This window comes from Phaseolus vulgaris, chromosome 9, assembly GCF_051622355.1.
Source record: "Phaseolus vulgaris cultivar YP4 chromosome 9, ASM5162235v1, whole genome shotgun sequence".
In the NCBI taxonomy this organism is placed as follows: Eukaryota; Viridiplantae; Streptophyta; class Magnoliopsida; order Fabales; family Fabaceae; genus Phaseolus; species Phaseolus vulgaris.
In genome coordinates this window covers 25,179,909-25,203,811 of record NC_143506.1, presented here as the reverse complement: position 1 = coordinate 25,203,811, position 23,903 = coordinate 25,179,909, and the positions used below count along the sequence as shown (strand labels likewise).

At 31.8% G+C, this 23,903-nt stretch overlaps 2 protein-coding genes across 7 annotated transcripts; one reads left to right on the top strand and one right to left on the bottom strand.

Annotated features, from left to right (window-relative positions):
• Positions 1–575: 575 nt before the first annotated feature.
• On the top strand, positions 576–6,422 carry RGLG3 (Copine (Calcium-dependent phospholipid-binding protein) family). Of its 2 annotated transcripts, none has more exons than XM_068624441.1 (12): positions 576–942; positions 1,596–1,881; positions 2,049–2,133; positions 2,216–2,356; positions 2,434–2,547; positions 3,176–3,273; positions 3,379–3,458; positions 3,531–3,636; positions 4,723–4,850; positions 4,929–5,067; positions 5,165–5,221; positions 6,159–6,422. In XM_068624441.1, the coding sequence occupies exons 2-12, from the start codon at positions 1,606–1,608 to the stop codon at positions 6,240–6,242; spliced, it is 1,308 nt and encodes a 435-aa protein (XP_068480542.1). In that variant the 5' UTR covers positions 576–942; positions 1,596–1,605; the 3' UTR covers positions 6,243–6,422. The 2 variants fall into 2 exon arrangements, with proteins under 2 accessions (XP_068480542.1, XP_068480541.1); XM_068624440.1 differs by having other exon boundaries at positions 4,926–5,067.
• Positions 6,423–6,951: 529 nt separating this feature from the next.
• Positions 6,952–23,540, bottom strand: LOC137820375 (DNA polymerase delta subunit 1). Of its 5 annotated transcripts, none has more exons than XM_068624435.1 (31): positions 23,187–23,523; positions 22,959–23,069; positions 21,761–21,867; positions 21,493–21,652; positions 21,010–21,205; positions 20,783–20,918; positions 20,563–20,700; positions 20,162–20,239; positions 19,949–20,040; positions 19,632–19,698; positions 19,468–19,539; positions 17,831–17,917; positions 17,089–17,208; positions 16,883–16,981; positions 15,272–15,379; positions 15,044–15,139; positions 14,861–14,926; positions 14,664–14,720; positions 14,414–14,501; positions 14,224–14,303; positions 13,821–13,934; positions 13,188–13,302; positions 12,946–13,118; positions 12,734–12,805; positions 12,096–12,170; positions 11,916–12,005; positions 11,683–11,843; positions 10,867–10,940; positions 10,661–10,748; positions 10,450–10,547; positions 6,952–7,316 (listed from the first exon to the last, which is right to left on the bottom strand). In XM_068624435.1, the coding sequence occupies exons 1-30, from the start codon at positions 23,416–23,418 to the stop codon at positions 10,460–10,462; spliced, it is 3,240 nt and encodes a 1,079-aa protein (XP_068480536.1). In that variant the 5' UTR covers positions 23,419–23,523; the 3' UTR covers positions 6,952–7,316; positions 10,450–10,459. The 5 variants fall into 5 exon arrangements, with proteins under 5 accessions (XP_068480536.1, XP_068480535.1, XP_068480539.1 ...); XM_068624434.2 differs by having other exon boundaries at positions 6,960–7,357; positions 23,187–23,540; XM_068624438.2 differs by having other exon boundaries at positions 7,278–7,335.
• Positions 23,541–23,903: the final 363 nt, after the last annotated feature.

Sequence of the window (23,903 nt, the reverse complement as noted above, 5' to 3'; positions counted from 1 at the left end):
TAGTTTTTTTTTTTTAAGATTTTGCATTTAAGGTAGACACTTCAATATTATTTGTGTGTCCACTATTAATTAATACTAATTGACTTTGGTTATTTTATAAGTATGTCCCGTATTTTTTACTTGAAATTAACATAATTACATCATCAATAATAATAAAATTAAATATTAATTTATGTTTATAGATTCAACTTTTATGTTGTTGTAGGGTTTAATTTTTTATTTTCTTCATTTTAAAAAAAATAATTTTAAACTAAACATTTTAAATTTATTACTTTTTATTTTTATTTTGTAAAAATTCATTTCTTTATTCATTAATTACATTTCTAACTATTTTAAACATTAAAAATATTTATTTTTTAATGTATTCAAAATTAAAATGATAATTTTTTTAATTTATTATTTATTTATTTATTTTTGAAATGGTATTAGATAGGAAAATAAAAAATAAAATAGTGCTAGATAGGAAAAAAACAAACGAGTGTTAAATAGAAAAATAAAAAAAAAATACTAAAAGAATAAAAATAGATAGGGAATTTACGAATAATAGTAAATTATTAAAGTAATTTAAGTTTCTTGCCGCACTCAACAGATAGATAACACGCTTCTTCGGTGGCGGAACGGAAAAGGGAAGCGATGATGAAGGAGTTGGGAAAGTGTCTAGAAGGAAAAATTGGAAAAGGTAATTAATAAAAGGAGCAAAAAGTTTTGACTCTGACGGATGCATAACACTCGAAGCGAAGAAAAACAGTTTTCAAAGGGTGCACGCATAAGAAACACGCCACCAATTCTGTCCAAGTCTAACTAAATTAAATTACTAATATAGTAATCTAACAGAACGAAATGGCCATCACCACATTTCTCTTCTCTCAATCTCAAACACCTAATCGCCACACCCAAACTCTGCATCAAAGCTTTCGCCTCCACGCACAGCAACTCTACAAGGTGAACTTCGAACACCGATTCTCACTTCTCTCTTTTCTTCTTTTAGTGTCGTTTTTAGTTAGCGATTCACGGTGCTGTGATTTGGATGCAATTGTGGTTGTATAACTCTCGATCCTAGCAGTTTTTCCTTTTTCTTCTCTTTATTGAAATCGTCGTGATTTTAGCTTCGATCTTAGGTTATAGTTATTGCAGTCATTGTTATGTATGCTTGCTTGAAGAGAAGATGTGTGTTACTTGCGTTTCGATTTAATTCGACTAATTGTTTGGTGTTACCATGGATGCACTGAAGTTTTATAGTGCTGTTGGTCTCGTTACTTTACTGATGATTTTTCTGGTAATTAGTGATGTGCGTGACTGCTGTTGTGTCTGCTCGAATGTTTTGTTATTTGACCAGAATTTAACTATGATTTGGGAATCATTGGAAGGAAATTGTGATAAGTTTGATCTTGAGAAAACAACATATTCAATTAATAGTTACTGGAAATGACACCAGAGTATATGCAAATGATATTTTTTGTCTTGTGATATTTTACTAGTGATCATGAACTGTTATTGTTTCTGGTGATGTGGCTTTTGCTTTAATTCACTTTAGTCCCGTCTTTTTACCTCTATTGTCAATTATTATTTACTTATCTGGATATTTCTGGAAGTAGGTCTGTAATTATGGGAAATTCAGAGTCAATGTATGAATCTGAGGATAATTTTTATCAACATCCCCCTTATTATGGTGGGAGTTCAGTGAATGATAGCTATCATCAGCCGTCCTCTTACACTGGGAATTTGGAGAATACTACCTATGAGGAATCATATTATGCTTGGGATTATTCGAATACTACCTATAATCAACCCTCTACTTATACTGGGAGCTCAGCAAACACTCGGAGTCAGAAAAAGCAGCAACCCACATATATAGCTGATAATTTCAGCTCATTGGATCAGGTTAGCACTGCTACTTTTGCATGGTGAATTTAGAGTGGATATGCAATATTAATCTAAGCGATATAAGGGTAATCACTATTGATGAATTGGTTTGACTGTATGTGCCTCGTGTTCCGTCAGACGTAACTATATGTAGAAGCATCGTGCTTATATAAGATATCTTTCAGGTTGTTTCTGCTCTTAGAGAAGCTGGTCTGGAATCTTCAAATTTAATAGTTGCTATTGACTTCACCAAAAGCAATGAATGGACAGGTTATTCCTTTGGAATCTGAAATCATTATTATAGATGTATATATGTAGGCGAATATAGAAAGTCTCACCTTGGTAATTGTAGGCAAGCACTCGTTCCATCGAAAAAGCCTTCATCATATCGGAAACAGTCCTAATCCATATGAGCAAGCTATCTCCATCATTGGTCATACTTTGTCTTCCTTTGATGAAGACAATCTGATACCCTGTTTTGGATTTGGTGATGGTGAGTGTCCCTTTCTCACTTTCGACGAATGTTCTGTATTTTCTCTTCTATTGATTCCTGAGAATTTACTGTTGTAGCTTCTACACATGATCAGAATGTGTTCAGTTTTTATCAAGATAATAGATTTTGTCATGGTTTTGAGGAAGTACTTGAACGCTACAGAGAGATTGTTCCATGCTTAAAGCTATCAGGTTTGTTTACAGCATCCTATTCCCTGTTGACTAGATTTTACAATTTTATTACAAGTATCTGTTGCAAATATTTGACTTTAAGAGAGAGAGAAAGAGAAGGGAGGAAAATGCGTTATGATTTATTGTATATGACTAAACATATCGTAAGTTAAAAATTTTACTTGCCTCTTGTTTGTTTCAACCTTAGAGTTCATTTGCGTAGTTAGGGTAGTCATATTTAAGGTATTATCCACTTCAACATTTGGTAAGTCATTGCAATTTTGTTTTCTAAAGGTGCTTCATTGGATTAAGAGGGAAAGCTATTTTAAAAATATATTTGATCTTAATTTTTAAGCAAACTGGATTTTTTTTTTACATAGGGGAGGGAGAAGAGAAATGACGTGTGATTTTTTTTATATTTTTTAATCATAGTGGCGGTTGTATATTAACAGACTTAATTTTAAACTGATGGAAGGACCATTGTGAATCATTTCGAAAACATAAAGAAATAAATTGAACTTTTTGAAAGATAAGGGACCAAATTGAATAAAACATACAAGATAAATAGCCATTTGCATAATATAGGAAACATTCTCTTGGAGGGAGGACTATACGTGGGATTTAATTATTACATTTCCCTAATTTATAGGTCCAACATCATTTGCCCCTGTAATCGATGCAGCAATTGACATCGTAGAGAGGAACAACGGTCAATATCATGTTCTTGTCATTATTGCTGATGGACAGGTTTTATCTATTTATCTTTTTCCAATTATTTTCTTTTCATGGAATGATTGAATTGTGTTCCCTACTTCTCTATGTTTTTCTAAAACATCTATTGTGTTTTTTAAGGTTACCAGAAATCCAGATACACCACATGGAAGGCTTAGTCCTCAAGAACAAGCAACCATTAATTCCATCGTTGGTGCAAGGTAGAGCAATTTCTTTTGTAACCTTCTGTTGTTTGTGTATCTGTTCTAAATGTGGGATATTCTGATTATCAGTTACTATCCTCTCTCGATTATTTTGGTTGGCGTTGGAGATGGACCATGGGATGAGATGAAGCACTTTGATGATAACATTACTGAGCGAGTATTTGACAACTTTCAGGTAGATGATAGCACCTGGAAATTCAATATTGTCTGCTTTTATGGTAACATACCTTTGATAGTTGGAGTTTGGCATGATATTGACAAAGTGGATAGTACTTCAACTAATTCTGAAACAAATATCAGAGATCTGTAATAAATTGAAAGAAATGTTTTATGAAGCTGACATATTGGTCGAGAAAGACAATTTGGAGATCTATTGCCATTATTAAATTAGTAAATCACAAACTTCAAAATGACTACCAACAAGGTTTAACCAATGTGTGACATGGAGGGAGAAGTACATTGGATTATGATTGAGATAACCATGTTTCATTTTCAATTATTTGACATTTTAAATTTCTATCCGAACATTCTCTAAAATTCTGTCCAGGTTTGAATCAATAGTTTATTTAGGGGGAGGGTAATGTTTCATGAAAAAAAAAATTGCGATTTACACATAAAAAAGTAGGAGACACATCTTCTATATTTTAGGTTTAGCATATTTTAATTCTTAGATGTGGATAGCAACAGCCAAACCTTTTCCCACTGGGAGGAATTGGTTATATAGATAAATCATTAACCTTTTTAAATCTGGTATAATGGTTTAGTTTATAGTTTTTTTAGATGTCCCACTACATCTAGCAATTTTGGTACCTTCCATCTAATTTACTCTCCTGGTTGGAATTTCTACACGCCGTCTCTTAACATATCCAAACCAGCCAAGGCAATATTTTACCATTTTTTCCTGTGAACAGAAAATATTTGAGCGAAGTATTTTGTAACTCTGAAATTGTTGTATAAACTATAATCTTATTATTCTATAAAGGCTTCCTGACATAAATTAAAATTAATAGACTCAATTACAGTTCCAATACAAGCTTTTAATTTGTTGCTGTTTAAATTGTTCAGTGAAAATAATTGGTATGTGAACTGGTGGTGATCTGTTTGGAAATAAGTAAAATGACTGATTGATCTCAACAAGAGCTGGAAAATTTTCATGCTCCACATTTTGAAAAACCTTTCTAAATTCCAGTGTCATGAATTTTTCCCTTGTTTTATTGATGAAATTGATTGTCTAATTTGTTTGCCTTTTTTATTCCTTCAGTTTGTGAACTTCACAAAAATCATGTCCGAGAACACAGAAGCATCAAAGAAGGAAGCAGCATTTGCACTTGCTGCCCTTATGGAAATTCCATTTCAGTACCGGGCAGCTCAAAATATACAACTTTCTGAGTAAGCCATGAACACAAGCTATGATAATTCTATATTATATTCTAGGATCTCTGACTTTTAATTTCATCTATCCAGTAGAGAATCAGTTCTTCAGCAATGGAGAAGGCCTCTCCCTCCGCCTAATGAAGTAATAGATAATGATAATGCACGCATGACTATTCCGCACATGGCAAATTTGGAATCAGTTGAACCATCGGCTCCAGCTGGTATTGAACCAGTATGTTCCTTGCTCCTCCCTCATTAACTTTGTATTGCGATAGATTGATGTTGAGATTACTAAGCTTACGAGATTAATGTCTTTTCCTTTGTTCAAGGTATGCCCCATTTGTCTTACCAACCCTAAGGACATGGCTTTTGGATGTGGTCACACAGTAAGTCTGTTTAATAAACTTATATTGTTTAATGCCTATTTCAACGTGCCCTAGAGTTTGTAAGCCCTTTTTGTGTGCATAGTAGACATTGAAGGGAATTTAGGCTACATTTTTCACATCCCAGTTTCTTGTACTCAAGAACAAAAATAAGAAAAGCTATTTTTCAACACCTTTCATGAAAATCAAAGGAAAAATGAAAAGGATGGTCTTCGACGCTGTCATATCCATTGCTAGATTAACAAAACATTAGGGTAGGGTGGGAAAAATCACTTTTAACTGCATCATCTACTATTACATGATTTGCCACATCAGTTCAAAATTTATTGTCACAATATTAGTCCCTCAAACTTAAATTGTCACATGTTAGTCTTTTAGTTAATCAGTTTCTTAAGAAATTTAATCCATCCATCACCTTGGTGTTACCGTAAAAAAATGTATGTTGGTTAGAATTGGATTCATGATCTTGTAAAAAACTAATAAAAAGTAAAACCCGCTTTAGTTAGTTGTGTCTTGAAAGGAAATAACTTTCGATTGTGAACTAGAGGAAACTATTGCACCCCCAATTTTATGCCGATTGGAATCAAAATAACGTTACTAAATCCCTAATAACTGAAATGTCATCGAATATATTTTTATGGAGGATTACAGTGATAAAGAAATTTGTTTAAGGACTAAAGAGGACAATGTGAGGGGACTAATGTGGCTTATTTTGAAAGACTAATGTGATAAGCTTATAAATTTCGACAACTAAATTGAAAGTACTCTTATTAACGAATTATGAGACTATATATAGTTTATAAAATTAATTTAACAGTGACACTTAAAGGAAAAACTATCTAATGTTTCCCAGTATGCGAAAGCAATGAACAAATGCATGTTTGTTTTTTATCTGTATGTAAAATGTCGAATAAAATTTATTTGCCCTCTTATGATGTAGACTTGCAAGGAGTGTGGCTCGACATTATCTTCGTGCCCAATGTGCCGGAAGCAAATTACAACTCGCCTGAGATTGTACACTTGATTCAGGAAGCTTATACTGTATGTATATTACCCCATGATACATTAAATTATGCCTTATACCCTTTCTGACCATTTGAAGTTAAGAATTAGATGTACATAGATTTCGGGTGTAAATTCTTTAACAAAATTCTCATTAAATGTATGAAAAAAAATTAAAATTAAATTTCAGATTTTGAAACTATTTCTCTCTAGTTTGAAATCATGTAAATGTTCTAAATTTGCAGCATATTTAGTTTAGTGAGCTTTCTCCAGTTATTGAGTTACGTGTTGAGAAATTGATATTACATTTAACAAAGCATCTGATTGTTGATGACTTGAAGATCGGTACCATCACTGAATATAAAAAGTATTAAAGAAACTTTTATTTAGAACATCTTCGTTTACTTTCTTTTTCTAATCTCATTTTATAACATAATTTTATTTTAAAATCGCATTACAACGTTCAATAATTTTTTTTACATTATAACTTCTTAAAATTTAAAAAAATTGATTTAAGTATAATTAAATAATTATATTTTAATAATACACTAAATGAGATTTTTAAGATAAACAAATATTTTATTCGTATTATTACCTAAAATTTTATATCATCTCCAACAGAAGATTGTATAAAACTCAAATATTAGCATTTGATATATGACTTGAAGATATCGTTATTTGTTCTATTTTATGTAGACAAAAAATGTATTAATAACTAAACATGAGACTACAAAATCTTTGACTTATCAGAACACGCATCAGTTACTGTTTGTACAGCCCACTCAAATGATGGGTGACTACCACCATCTTTCTACGTAAAACATCTATAATCTCATCCCATTGGCATCTCTTTGTAAACACTCATTTCAATATTCCTAGAATTAAAAAATATAATATCAAAATAGTCCAACAAATTACTGCTTTTAACCAGGCTGATGTCATCCCATAACTATAGCTTATTATCATTTGAGTATTCCACATAAATCTTTCAATCACCAAAATTTGCGGGCTTACTCTCAGATAATAATGTCAGGATTGTGGCGAACACCAACACCAGTTTTTGTCCATTGACTTCGGAGATCCCCACGGTCAAATTCTGCACATGAACCAAATTTCTGCAAGAAATTAGGCTCTTTGCTGCATGCTCATCCAGTAATAGAAACAGATTGTCAGAGAGCCTGGCATATCATCTCCAGAGGTTTTATGACTTAACCTTTAGTAATAAAATGATTAACAAAAAAATGACAGTTTTAATTATACATAATACAGTTTATAACTAAGTAACAATTAATAAAACAAACTTCAGTTTCAACATACCAAAAAATTAGGGTTCGATAATATTAGGTTGAGATCCGTTAGCTAGAAATAATAGAAACATAAATTAAACATTTTTTATTTTTTATTTTTTTTTATCAGCAACATAAATTAAACATAGATGAAGAAAAGAGAATATTGAGTTAGCACGACAAGGACCTGCAACTAATAACAAACTAAAACAGAAAAGTTTGATTGTAACAACTTGCAACTTACTTAAAATGGACATTTTGGTTCATGGAAGTGGAAAATTATAACAATTTAGCCCTTGAAAAAAAAATTTGATTTAGACAATAAATATGTAAAAGGTTAGATTGATCCCTAAAAATTTTTACTACTTAGTATCAATTTGATCTTTAAAAATATAATTTAGTGTCGAATTGATTATTAAACATTTAAACTTAATAATAAAATAATTTTAAGAAACTTTATAATAAAATGTAATTATCATACTTTCTATAAATTCCGTTACTATGAAATTTCATTCTTTCATATCTCTCATCCAAAAAAAAATAAACTTAAATTTAATTAATGAATATCTACAGTTGACATCTAAATGGAAAATTTACAACTTCCGAGACACATACCACTTACAGTTTTAAAATAGATACCTGCTTCCTCTAATTTTTTAATAAAATAATTTACAATCTTTTTTAATTTGTAAATAAACATTCATTTTGTTCATGTTTTAAGTAAATGACATTTATGACCGTGTATTTTAATAAAATGAAACTTTTCTCCCTTTTTTGTTTTGTTTAAAACATCATATTGGTTAAAATTTAATAAAAATAAGTTGTTTTATAAAAAATAAATGGTTTAATTATTATATATTTAAAATATCATAAAAATTATATTGCCAACAAAATTTTAAAATACCTTACAAAAATTTAAAAAGTTATATTTTCAAGCAAAAATATTAATAGAAAATTGATATATGTATATATATATATATATGATTAAATTTATTAATTTATTATTATATTTATGCATAATTTTAATTCAAGTATAGATATAAATAAAATAAAAAGTACTATTTTTATTTTATCAATAACATGAAGATGATGAATGTTTATTTCAAAATTAGAGTGATATTTTTTTTTCTCTAACAAGTTTTCCCAACCTAATGGATACTATTCTTATATATAATTGTTACTAGCTTTGGCAAATAATAAATCAAACATTAAACATTAAGTGTGTGTTTGGATTGAGGAGTGGATGTGTAAAGATTTGAGGGAGTAGATGTGTGAGAATTTGAGAAGTGAGGTTGTTTAAATTGAAATATGTTAGAGTGAATGTGTGAAAAAAGTTTATAAGTGTTTGTGAGTGATATGATAGTTGTGAAAGAGTTTTATTTATTTTTTTTAAATTGTTAAATGTTACTTTACAAATTTATTTCTGTTTATTAAATTTTTTTAATAATGAAATGAGTTATTTTTGTTTAGAAATAAACAACTTTTACATATTTAGTAGATTTAAAAATTAAAATTAGAAAATAAATATATATTAAATATAAACATATATAATTTAAAAATTATAATTAGAAAAAAAATATATTCAACAAATTAAATAAAAATAAAACTTCAAATAATTTCTTAAAATATTAAACATGCATTATAAAATTAGAAAATAAATCAAAAAATAAATCAGATCTTATATAAATAAAAGATAATATTTTTTATTATTAAAAACCATATAGTAATAAAAAATAATTGCTAAATAAAATATAACATAATTAACAATGAAAAATAATTTCATAAAAAACTATTATCAAATAAATTAAAAACTCAAACATAATAATTATAAAAAAATATATTAATATAAACGTAACAACAAATTAAATAAAAAAGAAAATTTCAAATAATTTCTTAAAATATTAAATATATACTATAAAACTAGAAAAAAAAATCACATCTTATATAAATAAAAAAAATATTGTTTTTTAATATTAAAAACCCTTGTAGATGAATGAAGGTAAATTCGTAAATATTACAGCTGATGTGATTCTCCCTCTACATCTCTTCATTTTGAGGGAAGAGGATATTTAATGTTCACAGGTATATCCTCTTCTCCTTTTCCCTGCAAAACAATGAATCCAAACAATTAATATCCCCTCACTTCTTTCCTTGTGAACAGTACATCCATGAAAACAAACAGAGCCTAATTGTTTACTACATGAATTTTATTTCAAGAACTTAAAAAAGATAAATTCTATATAACTAAATCACTCATTTTGTGTTTAAATTTTAAAAATAAATTTTAAAACTTTAATTTTTATAATTAATGTTATTTTTAAATAAAATAAGGGAAATAAGTGTTCCTTTATTTTTACAAAATAAAGATAAGTATAAGATGAATGTAACATAAAGTAAATGCAATCTTTTCTATTAAAAACTTATTTTGGTATAAATGTTAATTATAAGAATCTTGTAAATGCAATTTTTTCTATTAAAAATAAATTTCCTATTAAAATTTAATTTGAAATTTTTAAAATATGAAATTTCGTTCACTGTTTTTAATGCTAAATACTAAAAAACTTTAGATCCTTATATTACTTATTATTTTTTTAAAATAAAAATATTACAAGGGTATAAAAAATTTCATAATCTACTAATAGTCATAATGTCAAAAGATTTTTTTTCTTCAAAATAATACATTATTTCTATATCATTGTTGCAGAATCTTGCGAGAAAGTTCAAATATTACTCAAAAATACAATCTGATGACCAAAATTAAACCTCAAATTTTCTATTTTAGAATATAAAACCTTAGATTAGTTCCTACATATAAAGATAAATGTTCCAGTGATTTCTATTGCAAATATTGGATTTTGGATTAATGGGATGGATGCAATTCATGGTCGAGATCAGTATGAAGACAAAGGACCGAATATGGAAGAAAATAGAGAAAAAACTGACTTGGCAAAACTTAAAAACTCCACCGGTCCAATTGCGATTTTGCTTCGGACATATCTTTTTGTGCCTTTTTTCGTCGATAAAAAATTGGACAATCCCGACTACAACAAAATAGTACACGAGAAATCAGCGAATAATTAATTAATACTGTAATATGGTGCTTCTTAAAACCAAAAGTTTGAGAACCTGAAGCAATTTCACTAAATGAACATACCTGGTGCAGAGAACATCTTGATGAAGTGAACCTTGGCACTCCTGACACTGTGTCCACAACCTCCCAAAAAGCTTCTCCAACTCAGACACTACAAGTACACCACCACTTGTTTTGTGAGTTTTGTCCAATTAAAAATAACTGTAACCATCCAGTACAACAAAACCAAAAACCATTTCAAATTGAACAGAGTGCAACGGATGCCCTACCTTGAGATACTGTTTTACAGTATAGCTCAGCTTCCCTTCCTTTGCAATGTGAACAGACTGTGTGAAGATCCTTGCTGAACCAAATAAAACAAAAACTTGAGACCTTCAGAATACTGACATATACTGTACATTATAATTCATAAAAATAATCTTCAACACAAGACATAAATATTATCAGGTATTTCACTAGTGGAAATACAACTTGATGCCTATAGGTGTAAACTGCAAAGGTTTTAATCTCCATCACAAAACTTAGTCTCTTAGTCTTATGATTCATATATAACACCTGAAGAATCTGGCTTTCCTGACAAGACTCCGGGAAACCAAATCAAAATTTCAATTTCTAGAGCAAACCTATGCCACCTCCTCCACAAAATGTTATCTCACAGGTAGTATCTACAGAAACATTTTGAAAAGTAGGGATAAAATTTACAGACGACAGGAAATTCATTAAATCAACTATTCTGAAAGAATGGTCCCCGAACATGTGCTATTTTTTTTTGGGGTCTTGTGTTCATCTTCATAAAGAACGTATGTCTTCTTAAAGTAAATTGGTAACATGAAAGGGTTCATAACAATTCTATAATATATTGCTGGCCTATAGTTCTAAAATATTTAAAATCTATAGGAAATCTCTCAAATATACAGCCTAGTTATTGAAAATGTTAGCATGTGCATAAATGTTAATTCTTCATAGTTCCTGTTGTGTCTTTCCTTCACAAAAATCTTGAAGCAAACACAAGAAAGGGAATATATAAAATTAAAATCAACCCGGAACTTTAAGACAACACTATGAAAAGAGGGGGAGATAGATACCCTAGTACAGCTTTACAGCCAATGCAGGTAAGGTTTCTCTTAGCATATTTCAATAAGCCAATGTTTGACGGAGTAGAAATTGAAATAGATCTTGTATGATCTCCATGGAGAAGTTCTCTGCTAGCATTCTTCAGAATTGGCTCAAAAATTCTCAGAATCGGCTGCAATACAATGAAGCTAATAAAGAACAGCAATTTGGAAATCCAGAACATCTAAGAAAGGGATAAACCAACCTTGCTAATTTGATTCTCAAGATAGTATTGAGGATCTATAGGAATGTTGTTCTCTAGAACATAAATAGGGTCCTCTGATTTCTCATACGCCTGATTTTCTTACACATGTTAGTCAAGAGAAAATCTAAACAAATGTTTAAAAAACTATAATAAAAAAGAGAGGGGAACATGTGGTATTACCTTTGCACCTTTTGCAGCTTTGATAATTACATAAGGTACTCTATCTCCAACATTTGGAGCAGTGGCAGCATCTCGCTGTCAATTACAAAATCAAATCAAATACATTTGCGGCCTACCAAGCTGGGACATGGCAAACTCAATAAGCCTAAAACAGTTTTCAATCCAGTAACAATACTGTATAGTTCCACAAATAACTTATCAAACATTTGAAACATTAATTTACAGGACCTGAGAGGTGACTATATAGAATCCCACATCAAAATTAAAAATAATTCATGGTAATTGCTGTAAATAGTGATTTATTAGAATATCTTCAGGATATCCAAACTTGATTAAGAGATAATATCTTTAGAAACTTCTTATTTATTTTAGCATACTTTTGTATTTTAAAGAGATTGTTTGTTACAAATAGAACTGAGAATGTACTTGGTGTGATTTTTATAAATAAATTATTTCTTATTTCCCTACATAGTTCAAGTGTAATTCTAATATACCATTTGATGTTTTGGCACATATAGAGCAAATGATCATGTACTATAACCTTGCCTTCTTTTTCCTTTGCCACAAGAATCTAATTTTCCAAAAAAATAAAAATGGGTAAAGACAAAACCACATATATATTTGATTATCTAGCCAACCTTGCGCATCCTTTCAGCAAGTTCAACATGAGCTGCCTTTACTTCATAATCATCTCCTGTCTTTGTTAAACCCTGTTAAAGCAAGCATGTTGGCGCCAAGTTCAGAGGAATTATTTTGGTAATGCACTCAGCATCAAATATCTGAATGTTCCACTAAAAGCAAATAGCAAAGAGAGACCATTGCATGGTCTGTAGATTCAATATACTTCCACCTTTGTAATAACCAGCAGAGATAAATCCATCCGATTCATGAGAAGATCTGAAATTGCGTTCTTGACATACTGGACAGCCCCCGGAATGTCCCTGTCAATCAGTATTTTGTGAAGACAATCATTCACCAGGTTTTTTACCAACAAACAATTGTCTCTTCGAACTGTTTCAATACCTGTTCAATGAAAATTTAGTTTAAGAGGCACTTCAGCAAATCCAGAGGAAGGTAAAGAGTAATGTTTACCTTTAGTGTCCATTTTGTCAAAGTTGTCTGGTTTTGTCCAAAACAAACCAGCATATCTCTTCTTGCTAATCAATAGATATGGATAATAAACCTTCTCAAATTCTAGTTTGATGGGCTTCACAATCAAAACGACAACAAATAAGGACAAATCAAGGTAGCAAATAAAATAATAAGTTTTATAGAATTAAGATTAGGTTTACTGAAGCTGAAGCTTAAACAATCTGCAGACTAAAACCTTAGACTAGCTGCAATTTTTGTGAAGTTGTAATTAACATGAATATAAATTCAGAAATAACATTACAATTGTTGAATCTAAATTATTTGAAAAAATATGAAACTTTTTGTTCCATATTTGAAGAATCAGGGGAATGATTGGAATAATCAAATGTTGCTTTGTAGGATGAGGGGCTCATTTTTATTTGAATCTTGAGCAAACAAAACACAGTGATTTCAGAATCAATTGTTACTTCATTGTTTGGAGAAGATATAAAAAGGAACATTTTTCATATTGTTGAAATAAGTGATCCATAAAAATAATTCAAGAAAAACACAATACAGTTTTCATGTTTAGAACTCCATCACTTTCACAGGCTATCATAAAAGAATAAAATAAAACGCTAAATAAACGGTTACTTTTGTGAAAGTTCCACTTATATATTCGGCAGCTTCTCTCCCCAAGTTCATAGCCTGTTCTACAGAAGAAACACCAAATTGTACCATGACTGAATCTGTGTCTCCATATATTACCTAGTAGCAAGAATGACATTACTTTGCAAGTCATTTGTCATTGTTATGGTGGTAAAGCATATAAGGAAAAGATACGACTACATTAAATTTAAGAAACAAATGCATAACTGGAAATGTAAAATTTATTGGCAAGGATAGAAAGTTTATATTGTTGATTCAATGTTAAATTCCCCAGACTAGAATGCAGTAATAAGGACCAATAAAAACCTAAGATAGCTTCGACTTCTAGCCCATGAAACCCCATAGAGTATGATAGGTATCAAAATAATAAAATTTATAAATATTATACCTCAACATTGTGCTCATAGCCATTAAGTGTCGTAAATTTATCTCCCACAAGTTTTTTTGTGTGCTCAATCATTTGTCGACCTTTAGAGGCATCCAATCAAACATCATAAATCAATGGAGATGCTATTTACATTCAACAAAAAGATAATTTAGAAACACACACCAAACAAACTAAGAGATGAAAGCAATACCATAGCTTGTTACACTCGATGATATCTCCAAACATGGTAACTGACCAATGGTAGCCCCAGTAAACCCATACACAGAATTTGCACTAATCTGATCAAAAGTAAGTAGAAATGGAGTTTAAAATGTATCAATACCAAGAAATATTGAATTAACACAGTTATTAAAACGCACAAAGCAGTAGTGAGAAATGAACAAATACCAAAAGACAAAAGGACAAGGAAAAAAGACACAAAATTAAGAGGCTCGGCTTACTTTCAGGGCCAGCTGCCTACCATCTAGTACTGCCCTCTCCAGGGGATCCCTCGCCTCCTGTAGTAGATGTTTGATAGAAATCATTTACAGGCACATATAATATACAGAATTCAATTAGTGGATTTGAATTAATCAAAACAGTTGACAGCAAAACAATCTAAACCCAACGTCAATTTTCACAAGTATAGAAAGGATACCTTTAAGTCTGCTTTTGCCCTTTTTCGGGCTGTTAATAGCTCTTCAAGTATTTCAGGAAGTATTCCCTGAATTTATTTTCATTACATCAGTGCCTCAACTTCATATAAGCATTAACCTCTACAATGAAATCAGCATAGAACTGCAAAGAAAAAGGAAAAATAGTAATTTTTCAAACAACATACCTTCTGCAGATTTGCTTTAACAAATGTTTCACCAGATGGAGTTCTGTTCACGGACTCCGGAGGGATGTTCAGCTTGCGAGCATCTTCAGAAGTCACCTTAAAGAATAGTTAACATAGAAAAAAAAAACTGAACTATTCCGGTGAATAAAGTAATATATATCCATATTTCTTTCTAAAGAAACAAAACTTAGATGCTTAAGCAAAACTAACAAAACAATAAATATTTACCAGTGTGCAATAACATAAATTATAGGCCATCATAATAGATGGATACAGGGATGCAAAATCTAACGTAGCAATTGGTTTTTCATAAAATCCAGCCCTTGCCTCCAATACCTGCAAGTTGTAATTCAAAAATCATGCATCAAAAGGCAACAACTTGACGACTGAAATGTCCAAAAGGAAAATAAAGGGAGAAGGTTAGTGAATCAACTCCAAAACTTATGTAGATCTCTGTCAATAAAGAAACTTGAAATTTGAGCATGTTTTCAATATTTTCTTGCATTAACAGAAGAACAAGAGGGAAAAATAACAAGTATCTACAAACAACTGCAAATCCAGATTGTATAGATCTTTGTTTATAGGCTTGCTTAAGCAGTACATAACATATGAACATTTTAACAATAAAATTTCCAATTCATAGCTAAGGACCAAATTGATTTAAGAAAATATTTTTTACTATTTCCATTTTCACAAATAATTTAAAAAAATCACTTTGTTTACTGTTTTCATTGTCTCCACAAATCCTTAAAAACGGGATATAAAAATAGAAAAAAAAAATCTCAAACCAAACAAGCCCAACATGTTAGGGATTCCAAAACATCAATAGTTACTAGTTACAGTAAAGTATCAACAGTTAGAAAATTCTGTTAGTTGGAGAGGATGGAAGAATAGGGCGTTTAGTTTAATCAAGGTGGCATTCAGTTTGTATCAATTGAGAACTAAGCTTTAGCTTTAATGTGCCAAATATGGGAAACCCTTGTAAAGGGGATACCCTAGGAGATCTTTCTCCTGGTTCAAAACATTTTTAAATCAAGAAACTAAATCAGAATAAAATCTCACTGTACATTTGTCATTATTAGGATAAAGTTATTTTCTTACCTACTTTCCCTAAACTAAAAAGGCAATGCTATATAGCAGAATTGTCTTTCTTTGTTCCAACTGTAAAGTGAAAATACAATATCCTAATTTCTATCTAACCAAAAATAATATACATTGACAAAGGTGATTGTTTCATGAATATAGAGGAGAAAATTATACAAAGCATAGTTGACAAACTGGCAACTCACTCGAAAGCTCAGGGATACCCACACTCGATTTAACTCTGGTAGGCTCAGTCAAATGCAGGTAATAGATGTGAAGCCCTTGTTCATTTGATCCACTTGGATAATTGTATTTCAGTGATTTGTCCATTGTGTCACTTGGATATTTTGTTTCGATACATGATTAGGTATTTTTAATACTATTTTAGGTAAAGTATTAAGTTTGTAGAACCTTAATGAGTTACCATAGACTCAAATTTGACAACTTTAATGCAATGCAATCTTGCTGTAAAGAGTTCATGATGCTATGAGCCTTTGAATATCCAATTCATTCATGCTCAATTCCGAATATAATCTAATTTGTTGAGACAAAATATAAATAAAATTCTCAGAAAATACAAGGCATCGAATAGTTGTATTGTATGAATGGGTAGCTAATACAATCTATTTCATTTCATATTAGAAGATGCATACACACAAACATGAATGTATAGAAATTGAAAGTGGAAAGAATCAGTTAATAAACGCCTATTAACCGTTAAAATAATGAATATGAAAAAGAAAGGAATGAACTTACAGTGGCACCTTCGAATGTTCCTTGTTCAGACCCGACCTGTTTGACACTAGGAATGACCAGATTCTTCTGTCTTGCCTTCCTAAGAAGTTGTGAAAGTACCTGGAAAGGAAGAAAAGAAAACAAGGAATTACTGATACAAATTTAATGAGTCAATCATTTAAGTGATTCTCAGCATTGTTAATTAAAAAGGAACTTTGATCGCTTACCTTAATGCTTTGGCCTCTGGAAAGTAGAAAAGAAATTGGAACACCTGTTACTCGAGCCATCTCCACATAGTTGTAAATGAGCATCAATTTATCCAAAAGTCGCTGAGGGAGGTATGCATCCTGCACATTGACGGGCAGAGTATGAATTTTGAATGGTCAATTTCTCTAACACGTAAAATACCGATAATGGATTCACCATATCTGATACACAACATTTTAATAGGTTAAAGAACCACAAGCAATTCACCCAGAAAATAATCACAAACAATAAAACTTTTTAAAGCTAAATTATTAAGTATAATAGGATAATATTGAAACTTTTCTTAGTATATTACTGTCAAATAATATCTGGAATCAGTTGGTTAGAATTAGTTACTGCCAACTTAAGTGACAGCTTGGCCAACAAAATTTAGTAAAATTCCTTATCTGTTACACATCAAAAGGAGAAATGAAACAGAGCCTTCTTTACAACTTCCCAACAGAAGCCAAGGGTCACTAAATAACATGGTAAATCCGTCCCACACAGAAGTATTCCATAAAACTAACAAGCAACGCAAACCAAAACTGTTTCACAATCAGTCAGATCACAATTTTCATCATCAACTGAGTTACAAAGTAATTATTGTCAACTTCAACATTTATAATAGTGAGAACTAGATAGGAAACAAAAGAAAAAATAGACAATAATAGTTTAAAAAGATGACAATAAAGCATCCTAGGACAAAAGAACCAGAAAGCAAACCTTCAAACAATACACAGCAAGACGCCTCCTAGTTTCTGGGGTTCCATTCTGAAGTTCAGATATGATAGAATGATGGACATCCTCTTTCTGCACTATATGAACAAGCAGTTACTAAGCTAATAAATTGACAACCACTATAACATCCAAGAACAAAGACGAGATTCCAGCAAAAGAAGCTGTCTAGATAATGGTAAGCATATAAATAAGTCAAAATGCAGAAAAAGAGCACAGACACACATGCAAACATACAAATAGCAAATAAAAAGACCAATTGAAATGCGTATCTGTAAAATAACAACTGCATTGCAATCCAATTGAAATGGCCAATCCTCATATCAAATCATGAGTCTATGCATGTAAATCAGCAACTTCATCAACTGCTATAACTAGACAGGTATAGTATTTATATATTAATATAAAGATGTGTTAATAGTACTTTCCAACCATGATCCAAATCCCATTAACAGCTCCCACTTCCAAGATGTATTTGAAACAGAAAATAAAGGAATAAAAGGGTGACCCAGTGAACAAGGCTCCCATCCCACTTAATGGGATCGAAGAAGGGTACATGTACACAACCTTATATCCAAGGTTATCAAACTCGAGAGACTACGTAGACTCATGGAGGCTCTCTAGACTCGTAAGAGTTTATTTCGTATGAAAAAAATATTTCAAATCATACAATTAATCAAAATATTTAAAACAAAAGTCCATTATATTAATAAAATAACTACATTTAGTAGTGAATGAGAATTATATAAGTTCAAAATATCTCAAATAAATAAATTCATATAATATAAATATTATAAAACATTATGTAATTGGGTCCTATATAAACATTATATCCTGGAGCATTTTTACTTATTTTAATAAATGGGGGATGTTCTTGGGTTATGCCTAGTTAAATTAACAAAAAATTTAAAAATAGAATATTCTGAAATTAAAATAAAATTCAATTGACAAAAAATTCTCCAATTGATATTCTCTCTTACGGCCCAAATTTTAAAAAAACTTCCCAGCAGATTTAAAAAACCCTCAATATTCTCTTGGCCAAGAAAACCCTAAACTCAAACAAATGCACCATGACCACGACCAGGACAAACGGAGCGACGCACCACCACAACAAACAGAGTGACGCTACATCACAATTACGGAACACGATCACGAACGTCGCCACAAACGCCACCACAAAAGCCACCACCAACGCCAACACAATCGTAACAGCGCACCACGACCACAATTGAAACAGACACACCACCACAAAGAACGCGAGCAAACCCTAACGTTGGCAATGTGAGTTTGTCTAATTTTGGGTTCAGAAACGGGTCGTTTTGGGTTTAAAGAAAAACCCTCTTAACTCGTCAACTCGGTTGCAAACTCACGAGTTCAGTGTGAGTTTACCGAGTTTGATCAAAAAACGAGTTTGTTTCCGAGTCAACTCGCCCAGGGTGAGTGGGAACGTAAATTCGAACGAGTTGACTTGCGAGTTTGATAACCATGCTTATACCCTAAGAAGAGAGGCATTCCAGATTTGAACTTATCATCTCCAAGTCACAATGCAATAGCCTTACCATTGTGCCAATACACAATAAAGGGAGGAAATAATTGTTGAAATGATGTCAAAAGAATGACTTTACCTGCTCAGAAAGGAAGTGTGCTGAGACAGAATTTAGTGAATACGAACTTAATTTGTAGTCTCTCTGCATAACCTGCAAATGGAAACATAACAAATAAACCTGTTAAGCAATAAACTTAGAGAGTCCATCACAGGGCAATTAAAGCAAAACAATATTGGCATAACCTGGAGTAAGTCAAACTGAACTCTCCCTTCTACTGCAACTTCTTTGCTTTCCCTGGTCCCGTACTGCCTACAAAACCATCAAGTATCAATAAGGTAGATAGTCAAATGACATGGACTCAGAAAATAAAAGGAAAAAGAAACGAATTCCAAAAGTCATTGAAAATGTTAAGAATGTAAAATGCAGGATTCATTTTAGAAATCAAGTTTCTATATTCATTAAAGTTGATGAAACTAACAAAACCTAAAAATCCACCAGACTACGACTATTATAAAATAATGAGGAAACATGTACATGACAGAAGACTATATCTCCTTACCTTGACGAGAAAGTTGTATCCTTTACCCGAACTCTACTGTTCCTAATACGGCCAAGAATAGGAAATTCTGCTATCTTCAGGTTTGCAGCTCTCTGAAAAAACAAGAAAATAACAAATTAAATTAAAACAATAACCACAAGAACTTGGTTTTAAATAACAGAACCTTACAGTTATCAACTCTAAAAGTGTACTGTTTAAAAGTCATGTCAGCACCTCAATAAGATATGGCAGGTCAAATTTGCAGATGTTATATCCAATAATAATATCAGGGTCCACTTCCAGAATTAAATCCTGCAAGAAAAAGAACACCTCCATCAAAATATAAGGGTGTAATAGAGAAAAGATTATAATCCATTCATGAGTTAAATAATATCAAATTGACTCATGATATACAAGTTTAAGAAACCAAAGATATTTAATGGCAATGACCATTGCCAAAGTTATAAGAACTACAAAACATCATCCTATGAAACAAAACATGCAAGATGTCAGTTATTTAATTGCATATCCAAAAAACAGTTTATTTAGGGAGACTTGTGAATAAAAATTGGGGGGTTTGCTGAAATTCTTATGCTTCATAAGTATAAAAATGGATAAGCACACAATGAAATTACCCTCCAAGCTAGCAGGACTTCTCTTTCCGTATCAAATGACATCACATCAACACCAACAATAGGAGAGCATGATTTAAGGGTCATCACATTACGAATAAGTGGCTGGTCCTCTCCTTGTAAAGTAACCAAATTAGCAATCTGAAAGAAAAGAGAATTTTCAGGTGAAAAACAATAACACAGTGCACTAATTTGTAGTGGCAAAAAGAGAAGGCAAAGAGACCTGGATAACAGGATCATGGCTAGGCTCGGGAAAATGACCTTTACGACCAGCACACTCAATGTCAAAACTCAATATGCGAAATGGAGCCATCTTTGAATATTCCCCTTCTGGAGCATGACTAATCAAATCAGAATACCTATAATATTGTTAAGGGGAGAACAGAAATATCTAAAGATTTTAATACTCCCATAACCCTTTAACACAGATAGACACATGAAAGAGGATACAGGCAATCAAACTCCAACTGGCAATAAGACAAGCTTTTCGCTATCTTCTTATATTTTCCTGCTGGAATTTCAATCCAATTTCCACCTACTATGTTGCAATCAATCATGAACCGTAGGGCAAAAAGTACATTGCTTTCATAAGTCCAGAAGCTCTTCATTCCCAGACCATCAAGCTGAATACCCCTATCAAGAATACCTGACATGTTTTGAAATATTGGTAAGAAACATTGATTCATAAATGAAGTAAATTCAACAAAGACAACTGTCAAAAAAATGCAGACATACTAGTGCAAGATGCATGAAGCTAAGATTTAACATTTAGCCCAAAGTGTGTGAGACCATAACACAACAAACTAAGAATACAGCCAATAAGAACCAAGAACGCAGCTTAAACATAAATAAAGTAATTCTGGACTTCTGACTTTTGATAAGATGGTTAATATATTAGAAAATAGAATGTCTATTTAAAATATATAAGTTTACCACGGCAGCTGGCAACCATTGTTGGGAGTGCAACTACAATTTTGAGAAAGGACTGGGAATCAGATTGCTGATAGTACTTAATACTTCTCCTCTGCACCATTTCAATGCGGCGAACGAATTTTCCTACATTACTATTTCTATTGGCTTCTCTCATCCTTCCCTGAAGCATGACAAAAGCAAGTAATAAAAGCAGTTTGCAAGTTAAATAAATGAACCCTACATTAAAAACCAGAAAAAAAAATGTATTTTCAGGTACTAAACCAGATACCTCAAGTGTTTGGTGAAAATGAGAGATATCATCTGGACCCATTCCAGGAGGGCAACAGATGTAGAAATATGGTTCAAACCCATGAACATTGCAGCAAACACTGTGTCCTGACAAACAAGCAAAATATAAGTTAATTATATAATTCCTACAAGGTGCTGCATGGCTGACTTGAGAGCCATAATCATAAGTACAATGATAGGTCATATATAATTTTTATTTTTACTAACTTTTTCAACAAACACTTGACTAGTTCTCTCAAAACAGATTATTTCTAGGCACAAAATTCATTGTTTGACATTTGTAACCATTGGAAAATCCAGACATGAATTATGCAAGGTACCTGAGTATGCAAGAAAGTAAAATCCAAACATGATGTTGGGCTATACAAAAATATATTCAGCACAAGTTTGTCAAAAGCATCAATTTGCCCTTTTCTGAAACATTCATCACTTCATATCTGGAATCAAACAAACTATCTGTGCACTAGGTTGATAAATCTTAATTTGGCAACCAAAAGACCTAACAAACCCAACTAAGTTCGGTTTCTTAAGCATACATACAGTTTGTTTCAGTTTTCCGCTTCAGAACCAGAATAAAATTGTGTAGTTTGCTATCTATGCATATATTGCCCAAAATTAACATATTCATAGATTAGATTTCTACTTGTCATGAAAGTTCTTACATTAATTTTTTATTTATATCGATTGATTATGCTTTTAATAATAAGCCTTAGGGGCAATTAGTTGATAGTGGATCGTGTAAAAACAAGTGAAGTCAACTTAGTGTTTATTAAAGAAAAAGTGGTTGATCAAAAACTGACATGGCAGAACTGAACCAAAACAATTGAGATTGATTTGGTTTAATCAATTTCTCCTCTAAGAACTTACTGGTTCTGTGCCTACAAGTTTTCCCCCAAAAACTGAACCAAACGAAACTCCAAACACTCCTAATGTAAACCACACTTGACTTAATAATAGAAAACCAACAGAAACGCTCAAACACATCATCGACTACTATCGTTCTCTTTATTGTTTCAAACTTCTAAAACTAGCAACGGTTCGTTGAGTGGGTCATTCAGGTTTTCTTTCTTCCCTACGAGATCGCACAACACTATAAACAAACAAACCAGCAACATTTATCTCCAATTGTCTAAGAAACCAAATTGTGTAGCATAAAGATAGCAGAAACACGAGCAGACCTTCCTTCGTAACTCCAAAGATTCTGATAATGGCAGCAGGTCCAGACAAGTTCGGCAGCAACTCCCTGTGACTCTCCCCGATCACGTAATCAATCTCCAGCTGCTGAAAAACTAAAAGCAAAAAACAGACACTCAGAGCACAAATCAATAAAATTCCACTAATGACGGGAGAAAACAAAACCCTAACACCAAATAAGAAACGAAAAAAAATCAACTGAAAATACTCACCGACTTGTTTGACGTAATCGGCCGATAGTGGAGGACGCGCCCACTTGGATAGGCGAGCAGCGAGGGCCTGGCGCTGCTCGATGTCGCGGAGAATCATGGACTCTTCGTCTTCAGAAATGAGGGTTTGCTCCATAAACACGTCTTCGTCCATGTCCTCTTCCTGAGTCAATAAGGCTTGCTTCGACGGCGGAGGTTTCGGCGGCGCCGCCGCGCGCTTTCGGGAGGCGCTCATTGGAATCGGAAGAGAGAAGGTTGGAAGCGTGGGAGAGTGTGGAGTGAAAGGTTAACGAGTTCCCGCCTGTTTGTTGGGTGTTTGTACAGTGAGATTTTCCCGCGCGCGGCACGTGGCTGGGATAATACAATTCCTTTAGTTGAGTTGAGATATTCTTCACTTAATTAGAAATTGATTAGGCTATCAGGACACTGATAGAGCTTTTAAATACATGTTATGTGAAGTATAAAATTTATTAATTTTTAAAGTTTTATTTTCTGTTTGTTTTTGCTTTTTGGAAATTTTATCTGATTTTTATTTATAAAATTTATCCTATCAAAAAATTAAAACACATTAAATATGAAATAAAAATATGTTAACTCGATTTTTTTTAAATCTTAATACATATGATTAATTATACAATTGAAAATTACGTCACTTTGTTTGTTATATAATATAGGTAAAATAACACTCACATGTCATTAGTGTACTGATAAGTTCTTAAT

Excerpts from the sequence above, each read along its gene's own strand:
- RGLG3 (XM_068624440.1), top strand. The coding sequence starts at position 1,606 with ATGGGAAATTCAGAGTCAATGTATGAATCTGAGGATAATTTTTATCAA. Across the intron at positions 2,548-3,175 it reads TCCATGCTTAAAGCTATCAG|GTCCAACATCATTTGCCCCT; the intron begins GTTTGTTTACAG and ends CCTAATTTATAG. Across the intron at positions 3,637-4,722 it reads GAGTATTTGACAACTTTCAG|TTTGTGAACTTCACAAAAAT; the intron begins GTAGATGATAGC and ends TTATTCCTTCAG.
- LOC137820375 (XM_068624434.2), bottom strand. The coding sequence starts at position 23,418 with ATGAGCGCCTCCCGAAAGCGCGCGGCGGCGCCGCCGAAACCTCCGCCG. Across the intron at positions 21,868-22,958 it reads CTTTGGAGTTACGAAGGAAG|GACACAGTGTTTGCTGCAAT; the intron begins GTCTGCTCGTGT and ends CTTGTTTGTCAG. Across the intron at positions 15,380-16,882 it reads GAACATTCGAAGGTGCCACT|GTATTGGAGGCAAGGGCTGG; the intron begins GTAAGTTCATTC and ends TACAACTTGCAG.